A 10,720-nucleotide genomic window follows, 5' to 3' on the forward strand; every position below is an offset into this window, starting at 1 on the left:
TGTTAAAAATCAGATGGGTGGCTAAAGTGACAAATGAAGAGGTGTTGCAGCAAATTAATAAAAAAAAGTATTTGGAAAAATATAGTTAAAAGAAGAGACAGACTTATAGGCCACATACTAAGGCATCCTGGAATAGTCGCTTTAATATTGGAAGGACAGGTAGAAGGGAAAAATTGTGTAGGCAGGCCACGTTTGGAGTATGTAAAACAAATTGTTGGGGATGTAGGATGTAGAGGGTATACTGAAATGAAACGACTAGCACTAGATAGGGAATCTTGGAGAGCTGCATCAAACCAGTCAAATGACTGAAGACAAAAAAAAAAAAAAAAGTTCTGCTGTAATATCCGATTCCGTTATTTAGTGCATTTAATCGTTATCTTGCATTAACCTTTGAATTATGTGTTTGAAAATAAAACTGAACACCAGCACTCAATGAAGGTAACACATTTTAATTCGAATGCTAAACCGCTTTATGGGTACGCATACTGTTGACTAATTCCCAGAGTTTCACATAAGCAATTCTTGTCACTACAATTTTGAAAAATACATAACACATATTTTTTTGCAGAAAATGGTCGGATATTAATATATTGATTTATTATATGATTAAATGGTGAATAAAATTACAAAAAATATCCAGTACTAACACCACAATACATCTTTCGAAGGCCTTTAGCTTCGTTACTCATTGAACTCGGGTTAGAATAGCTTTATTAATTATAACACTGCGTTCTTCAACAGACTACAGTAATATTTTTCAATACTATCCAGTATTTAAAAAAAAATATTACTTCAGTAATTCATAAATTACTTCAGTCCGCATTAGTACCTTAGATACAGCTGTGCCTACCCCGGTAATGCCTTGAATATGTTTTAACCGCCGATAAGGACAAAGAAGAGCTTGAATATTGATTATTAAAAGCATGAAAAAAATGAATCTTCAAGATAAAATTACAGAAGAAAATCCGGAAATGTAATTTCAGATATTCAAGCTTCTCATATTGTTTATAAAGCTTTAATAAAATCTAATGAGGCGGAAGAAACTGAACGTTTCAGTATTTTGAGAAAACGTCCTAAAGGAATAAAGTGAAATGTTATCAGCGATAACAATTACGAACGATGCAAGTTAAGAAATATTGCATACAATCTCCACGCACACCATAAAACAATTTCGACATGGAAACCGTTGTTAACGATTATAAAAACAAAACACCCGGATTTTCGTTCAATACGCACGCAACGTTAGACAAACTTTTAAGGAGTATGGGTTTCAGATGAAAAAAGCTGTTAATAAGAGAAAGCTTTTGGTGGTAAAACACTAGATACTAGACGTTTCAAAATCGCAAATTACTGAAAAGTTATGCAAAACCTACAAAAGCTAATGTAGGCAGATTATTTTTTTTCAGACGATTATTATATTCATTCGATGCGTTAAAAAGTTTCGACCGGATTGACAACATTGTTGACAGATACAGAAAAACCGTAACGATATGACAATACCGCGTGCCGGCAATGCAGCAGGAAAGATGCCTGAAGCACTTTTGATAGTTAGGTAGGCCAGAATCAAGAAAATTACCGTAAAATGAACACTGGGAGCTAAGAAAAACTGTTGAAAACAAAATCAATATAACAATCACAATACGAATCTTCCAAAACAGAAATTAAGCTACGAAGTGAGATAAAAGAAAGAACAAACTACCCACGCTTTAGTAAAAACAGTTTTAAGCTGCGCTATGAAAATTATTAAAAATACTATCTCGACCTACAGGATTAAATGCCTACAGAATTACCGTCACTGCGTATTAAGTTTGCCGCTCTACCACCTTGAACTTTACCCGAATAAGCCGATTTCAAAGAAAATGAAATTAGATCAGGAAGAAAAATCTGTCAGAAGCCGGAGATGAATGAATGATGTAAATTTTTAACCGAATATCTCATGAAAATTTCGGCCGAATAAGTGTTGCGATCTTTCCTAAACTGAAAACTTAAGGGACAAATAAGATTTCCGATATGCGAACTAAAAGTTCTATAATCTCGAACGATGACAATAATAATAATAATAGTAGTGATGTTAACAGAGATCAATCTCGATCATCAAACAGTGATAATGTAGGTGATATCTATAGGATATCGAGCCGATGAATTGAAAAAAAATTTAATACAGAAAGAAATCAGTTTCCTCTTTTTTTTTCTTTAAAAAATTAAATAAATAAAATTAACAACAAAAGTGACAGAGGCACGAGTATTGCACACTGTTCTCGCTTCCATGCACATATAACAGTTGGTTTACGCAATAATAAAAAGACATACCCTCCATCAACAAGTTGCCGAAATATTCCGCACAAATCCAATCTCCATGATCGATTTTGTGGTAAAACTTAATTAACTTTTACATGCTAACGTATAAAATAATTTCCTAAAAAAAAAAACAACAAAATTAATAAATAGAAGAAAATTAATAAATCCAACGCTCGGCTTATTTTAACGAATTATATACAAATTTAATGTCAAGTGCGATTAATTAGCTTAATTAAAATCCGCTTTTAAGATAAAATGGGTAAATCGCATTTACAAAAAAAAAACCATATTATTAAAACTTTCGAATCAAAAATATAAACGCGTCAGAGGAAATTCGATGGGAAAATTACAAAATAAATTTGACGATTTAATGAATTTTATATAAGGAACAAAACGCGAAAATTTAAAAGAAAGATTAACGAACCGAAAATACATCAGGAAATCTAACGAGAAAACTTCCCCAACAAGATATAATCGCAATCATCCAAGTTTCTCCCAAACCCTTCAGCCGCTGCATTATCGTCACAAAAATAGATACTCGTACAAGGATGAATTCTAAATTTATAAATTTTCAACAAGACAAAATTTTGAACGACAACACTTGCTTTCAATCGAATAGTTACTTAACATGATTTAACCTTCAGCGTACAACAATCAATAAATAAGGTTTTTTTTTTTGGAAAACCCGTATTTCAATTGTAATTTTCTGTTGCGAAAGAAACAGTTATGACTACCAAAACCGATCGAGATGATAGATTTTCCATTGATTTTGTTTTCAACAGTTTTTCTTGCGTCACAGAGTTCATTTTACGATAACCTTCTCGATTCTGTCCTACTTAAAAATCAAAAATGCACCGGGCACCTCTCCTGCTGCAATGCCGGCACGCAATATTATCAAGATAAAATTACGTTTCATGATTTATTTATGAAACGTGAAAAATTAAGTTTATTTTAAATCTTTATTTAATCAGTCGATTTTAAAAACATACTTACGCGAACCGTAGAAATAAGTGAAAACCATTACCCTGCCTTAAGAGAGCATCTTATGGGATGTGTATAATACCAATCCATATTATACACTCATAACAAAAAATAAAATACGATACAATATCGAAAAGCGTAGTTATATCGATGAAAGTTACAAACCGACCAAAAAAAAAAAAAAACGTCATTAATATAAGAATTAATTTTTTTATTAAGTTTCAGTTTTAAATTTAAACGAAAATCTAATTAAATGAAAAACTTTCTGATAGGCAAAGTTTTATACAGTAGTTATTAAATTTTTTAATTAAAAAAAAAGAAAGAAAAAGTATTTTAACCCGATGACTAGAGTAAGATTTTTCATCTGGAATTTCAAAGAGTACTTCAAAGAGAAATTTTCTTCAAACGAATTCTCATTTCCCCGTGAATTAATTAATTTGACGTCGAATACTTTCTATCATATCGTACAGTTTTCCACCAGAAAAGAATTTAATTTAGTAGTAATTCTTTTCACTAAAAAGGAAATAACTTAGTTCGAATACAGTACAGCTTCAGAAGAAAGTTATTTATCCTGTATTACGGTACGATCATACATCCGAGATTAAGATTAATAAATATAATACGCGGATAGTGTATTACTTTTTATAATCAAACAAATGCGGTAATTATTTGTCAAATTATTAAAATTTTATGAATGCGCATGAGCATATAGCACTGATAATTTACATCAGCAGATGACAGATCTTATTGTTGACTCACGATACGGATATGACTATTCATCGACACGTTATCATTTTTCTTCAGTTATCCATATGTCATAGGCCGTAACATGGCTTGTAAGAGGTAACAGCTACCTTTAAAATGCAAATATGTGCATCACTTTTACTAGATCAAACCATTTGTTTCGGTTTGAATCTATATTCGGTTTCATCTTTAAATTACTGCGTGGGTTTACGTTGTACGCTGTTATAAACTGAATTTACTATCGTATAGTAAATTTACTACGTATATAATAATCGCGATATGCTTGCTAAAAATATTTCTATTTTATTTGCTTATTTAAGTGTTGCTTTTGTTCATCAGTTTATGAAAATGATTTATTTTGAAAACTGATAATGAATACTGGTTGTTAATATAACGGTTTGATTACGAACCTTTGGTTATGGAGTGATGAATCACACGCTAGGCGTGCAATATGTTATATTCTTACTTTGTAAATAATAATTTCACAATCTCGTATTGTACTATTTTTGTGTTTGAATAGTTAAATTTTTGTTTTGTGTATAATTTCCTAGTTTTATAGAAATCGTTATTTTATAAAACGTTCAGTTTTTACGTTTTTCGACAAACGGAGTTTGCAATTTGTTTTTTTTCTCATAATTTATCTATTGACGAAAAAATGGTGCCACATTTTGGTAGGCGCTCAGCAAAAATGTTTAACAAGGGAAAACCAATTAAATTTAAATTTAAGCTTTGGTGTTTATGTAGTTCAGATAGAAATTTGTACCGCTTATTCCAAACGGAGGTGCAAACGAAGAAAAATCTGAATACGCTCTTCGGATATAAGTAGTAAATACTAAATTTGTTAATGTACCAATCCTAATGAGCGTAGAACTTTTTTGACAATTTTTTTTGTACATATGATCAGTTTAATTTACTGAACGACAAAAGATATTTTGCGACTGGCACCGTCAGAGAAATAAGCTTCCCAACTGCCCTTGAAAAAACAAATTTCTCGGTTGCTAGATGAAACGATAATGCAGTGGTGACATTTACCAGTAATCGCAATGACATATATCCGTTATCAAATAGGGAAACGTAGCCGAAAAGAAAGAAGACATTGTCACTGCTCGGAGATTAATGATAGCAGAACATACTAAAAGTATGAGGCGTTGATTCCTATGACAATGGTATTGGAAATTATAGAATTCGAGTGCGTGAGAAAAAACGGTGGTGGCCGTTGTTTATAAATACTATATAGATAGTATTTAATAGAATCGTCTGTTACAGTAAATTTATGGAAGATATACATAAGTATGTATATCTTATTTATTTTATATCTTTTATTTGCAAGTGCAAATAACAGTAAAACCAGACTAATTGATTTTAGGTCTTCTCTTGTATTATCACAGATAAAGAGTGAAGAAATATAAATACCACGAAGCATTGCTGAGGATGAAGAAAAAAGTAAAGATAAATTTTCCACCAACGGCAACCAAGAGTCGTCCGTCAAAAAACAGTTTGCCAGATGTTCGATATGATCAAATAGGGCACAAGTTATTACAGAACATGCAAAATGAGCATGACATGCAAAAACTATAAAATCTTTTTCTATATATATATATATATATATATATATATATATATATATATATAAGTGCAACTTAAAATATCGTATTTGAAACTGTATTACTTTCAGTTTAATAAATTGCAATGTAAATTGTTCGTGTGACTTATATTCTTCAGAAAATGACTATTTGCATGCTTTTGCTAAAGTTGGGTAAACGAACCACTTTATTCCTCAGCTATAATTGATTTTTTTGTTAATATGAGAATATATACTTAATTATACATGAAATATGGAGTTTATTTCGAGAAAAAAATTGCGTATTTTTATGTCCGGCAGTTAATAGGTTAACGTAAAACCGTTTATTAAGTTATTATTCAATTTTTTTTTGTTTATATATATCCCTACATCCCCGTGCCGGACATCCAATTAAGTATACTCGGCCCGGGGGCATGTCCTTTAACTCAAAGGAGGCCTCCGCACCCACCAGGCTAAAAATCCGGCACGGCAGATCGGACCACCCCCCGTCCGGTTGAATCTTCTATTGCCTGCCACAAATAGTGGTGACCGCGTCATCGCAAATTAGCTGATTTCGAAGTCGAGAGTTCAAAGGTTCAAATTCTAGTAAAGGCAGTTTTATTTTTATACGGATTTGAATACTAGATTTGTATAACAAAAATCGCCTAAATAAAAATATTTATTCTTTGAGTTATGCCCTAAAATCACCGACACCATGAGATTTTGGCGTATATTATCTTATGATCTTCAGTTCAACACACAATGTAACTTCTATCGACTGACCTTTAATCTTCGTTAATGGGTAAACAATATTAACTACACAACACGTTCAATGTATTATTTAATGCTTCTTGTGCAGTCTTTTGTCTATTTTTACATTGTAACTAGATAAATAAAATATTAAAACAAAATAATTTCGATAACCCTAAGCAAACAATGTGAATACGGAATGTTATTTCATTTAATCAATTGACAATGGATTAGCCTACATAAACAAAAAAACGCATTGTGTTATATTGTACAAAGGCGAGATTTTTTTACTTGGAAACAATTTTTTTTGTAACCGGCAAAATCTTTATAAACAATAAATTATATTTTAGCAGTTATAAAAAACTTTCCTTCTGACAATGAGTTGAAGTAGTACACAACGCCGTTTCACTATCGCAACTGATTCAATTTATTTTATAAATTAAACATATATCTGTAGCACAAATTACAGCCTGTCTATCTCAGTCTGTCTTATGGTTGTAAAGCACCCGATAAACTAGAGTCAATGTTATTTTCAGTGAGAGTAATGGTGTTAACTACACAACCATGAATAAACAGATTTAAAATAACAATTGAAAACAATAAGGATTACTTATAGGGCTTAATATCACCTGAATTTCGGTGGGAATACCGATACGTAATTATATATTAGATTCTGGAAGAAGGCGACAAGAAATGACTTTGCTTCACTCTTTTTCTCAGCAAGCATAAAATGTGATATTTCCACTTTACTCCTCTTGTAAATATAAGGGAACATCAAGGTTACTAGTATGTAATTTCGATTACTACCGAGTCTCGGAAAGTGCAAGCCAAAGAAGAACGAAGAGGTCATCTGAAGAAGAAAAAGAAGACCCGCTACGCGACCCGACGTCACAGACAGGAGTCCGGAAAAAGAGCCCAGCAGAGAAGCACCGTGAAGGGCAGCCATTGAAGAAGTAGATGAAGCACTTCTCCTTATCCATACCGTAAAATATCTTAATACTTACAATTAATTTAAACCAGTAATTGCGACTCCCTCCGGAAAAGGGGGCGCATTGCTCCCTCCAAAACTAGGGCCCCATTGTGGCGTATTCCTGCTAGCCTATGAAGCGCTAGCACCGAAAGGACTTCAGCGGACGGTCTGAAGGGGAATTACATCGGGGGCACAGGTTTTAAAAACCTAGCCTCCCGCGGTCGGACCCAGAAATGGGTTTGCGAACGCCGGTCCAAACGGATATGGAATGCTAATCATAAATCCGTCCATAAAATATAATAAAACTTAAAAACTTAGACCCGTCATTAAAAATAACGCCCGATTACAGAATCATACAGCAGCAAGGGACACTGTCCAGGCTCTGCGATTCGAAGGGAGAATTTGTGAAACTCCCGCCACTTTTGCATTCTATTCCATTGTAAGTATAACTTAAGGAAATTAGGATGAAACCATATTTCCTGCTCTTAAGTTTTCTCACGTTAACAGACGAATTTTCTTCGTTTCAAAAATAAAGTCGGTATTCACCAAAAGTAAATTTTATTATCGTTAATAAATTCTGAAATTTTAAGCCGGTTGCAGCAGCTTACTACATTAAATCCGAAGACCTAGTCTATCTAGAAAACTCGAGCGAAAATTAAAAATCTTAACGTGAAGTGATAATGATAACAGAGGCCAAAATATCTTATCGGCAATAATTAAATAAAATAGATAATTCAGATATTAAAAAAAAAAGTAAAAGCAAAGACTAAACATGAATTATTGTTTTAACATACACTGTTGTAACGCAAAATCATAAATTTTATTTCATTACGTTTTAAAACAAGGAAAAAGCTGAAAAAATAATTTCAATACAGATTTCTTTCACGCTCTCATTTCTTTTACAAATAATGATAAAAAGTTATGTTAATAAAAAGTAATTTGATAACAGCATCTGTTAAAAATAAAATTTAGTAAATTAAAATCTAGTAAATTAGATAAAAGATATAGTTTTATCATTTATCAGAGTAATAGCACATGCAACAAATTAAATGTATCACATTAAGTATGTGATACAAATAATAAAAGCATACACAATAATAAAGAATAATTAAAAAAGTGATCAGACAGTAATTGGATCTTTTTCAGAATTCCTCCCACAAAAAAACACTAATTTTTTAATCAATCGGCCAAAAATTGATGTATTTTTAATATCAAATAAGGATTAGGTGGAAACATGCTTGTTTCAAAATAAAAAATTAAAATTAGTACTTTTTCGTTACCCCCCCTCACCAGAAAGTTTGCAAGTTTTTCACCTGGAGAACTGAAAATAGCAAGAAATATTTATATTAATAACCAGGTTTGAGAAATAACCCAATAATCAGATATAACCATTTATCTTTATTTATTTTATAAATGCAATCTAACGAATCTTAACCTACGCTCGCTAACCTTACTAATTAACAGTAATGTTTTGAATATTTAAATAATAAATTCAGTAATTATTGCAATTATTTAAACAATCAGAACATTACTATTAGTCAAGGTTAGCGATCGAAGCGAGCGTAGGTTAAGTTTGGTTACTTATATTTATAATTTATATCTATAAATGTAAGCAATAACGCTTATATTTTTAATATGTAAAATAAGTTAATATGGAGAATATTTATAATGACCTATATAAAAGAGCATGAAAATGTGTTATCGGATTTTTCTCAAACCTGGCTATTGTTAGTAGCAATATTTCCTGCTATTTTGAAACACGCATATTCCCACCTAACTCTTATTGGATATTAAAAATTGCACCACAAATTAAGTGGTTTTTTAGGGTGGTGGGGGGGAATTCCGAAAAAGATCCCAGTATTTTACAGTACCAAACTAAACACTTAAATCAGTACAAACCTAGTTATATAGAAAACAACAAACACATTTATCTAACCATCTAAAAGATCTATTGGCCAATTTATTTTAAATTAAATTAGGATACATTATTGTTCAAAAACATGATTATTCTGCTGTGGATATTTTAAATAATGCACATTAAATAAACTCGTATTTCCTGTATTTTTGTTTAACGAATACTTAAAAAACGTACGGTATATTTACATACAACATACACATACATTTTTCATATAACCTCTTCAAAATCTTTAATTTATTCCAAAACGTTAATTGCAATATACAATAATTTTAATGAATTAATGAGCATAAACAGTTTTACCTTTTATTATTAATTTCGTGAGGTTATTCTGTCCAAATTTTTTCAGTGCCCCTTGATCCTACCTGGTAAACGACGAATCGGTTCGTTCTTTTTGTTGTTCTGTTATGGTTCTCTTACCTATTTTTGAGCTATCTATATAATAAAAATAAAGAGCTAATCCGAATAAAAAACTTACTTATTTACAACTGTGAAGAAGTATTCGATTTCTAGGAAATTTCACACGATTAAGGGTAATTTAAATGAGTGAGATAATTTGCAAACTATTTCAGAAAAGAGTAAACAAGATCTCAAAGTTATATCCAAAAAAACTTATTTCTTTTATCAAATCCAAATTAAAAAATTTTCGGAATAATTTTTAACGAAAAATTATTTCACAATTTCTAACGTAAATTGTTTTACATTTATACTTATGTAATTTTATGGATGACATCTAAATAATTTAAATTGAAACAATAATAATCATAACCGAAAACAAGAGGTTAGATTACTAGTATATGCAATTAAAAAAAAAATATATATATATATGGAGAGAGAGAGAGAGAGAGAAAATGCTATTTTTTGGTAAATTTAATTTAAAGATAATTTGAATGATTATGAAAAATGAATTTAAAAAAAGTACGAAAAAAATTATAGTTACAGTAGTAATTGAAATTGAATTCAAAACAACATAAACGCAATAAACTGAAATGAAAGAAAACACATTTCAATAGAGGTTATTTTTGTATTTACATGGAAAAAATGTCACTTGTCCTGTAAAAAACAATAGAAAATTAAGTTAAACTAAACTTAAACAATTTAAAAACATTTATTCTACTTTAATACTGTTTTCAGATTCATTCTTTTGTAAGTAACAATTCTTACGAGACCTTATTTTAATTTCGGTTCGTGAATCAGTTAGCATGAACAACGCCCACAACAAAACAATCACACTATAGGTGTAACGCTCGTAACCTGACTGCAGGTAGACATGAACTAGTATAACCTATTCAATAGAAAGTTTAAATAATGTTTGTAAAATAAATACTAACCAGTTCTGAAGAAAACTGTCAATAAAATGGTTACAAAAATTGTTATCTCGGAAAAAGATAATACACTCATTATGAAATAAACAGTTTCCGAATCAAAACTTTCAAAAATTTCCCACCATCACCGCCATAAAAACACAACTCACTGACGCTGTGGCCACAACTGAACTGAA

General features: G+C 30.9%; 1 protein-coding gene across 2 annotated transcripts in view; it reads right to left on the reverse strand.

Moving 5' to 3' along the window:
- bou (glycosylphosphatidylinositol anchored membrane protein boudin) overlaps positions 1–10,720 on the reverse strand; it is a 46,209-nt gene extending 35,489 nt beyond the window's left edge. For both annotated transcript variants that reach the window (XM_075382203.1, XM_075382202.1), the window contains exon 1: positions 10,551–10,720. In XM_075382203.1, the coding sequence (XP_075238318.1) occupies positions 10,551–10,620 (70 nt within the window). In that variant the 5' untranslated portion in view covers positions 10,621–10,720. The remainder of the gene's footprint in view (positions 1–10,550) is intronic.

Source organism: Lycorma delicatula, chromosome 1 (assembly GCF_047948215.1).
Source record: "Lycorma delicatula isolate Av1 chromosome 1, ASM4794821v1, whole genome shotgun sequence".
In the NCBI taxonomy this organism is placed as follows: Eukaryota; Metazoa; Arthropoda; class Insecta; order Hemiptera; family Fulgoridae; genus Lycorma; species Lycorma delicatula.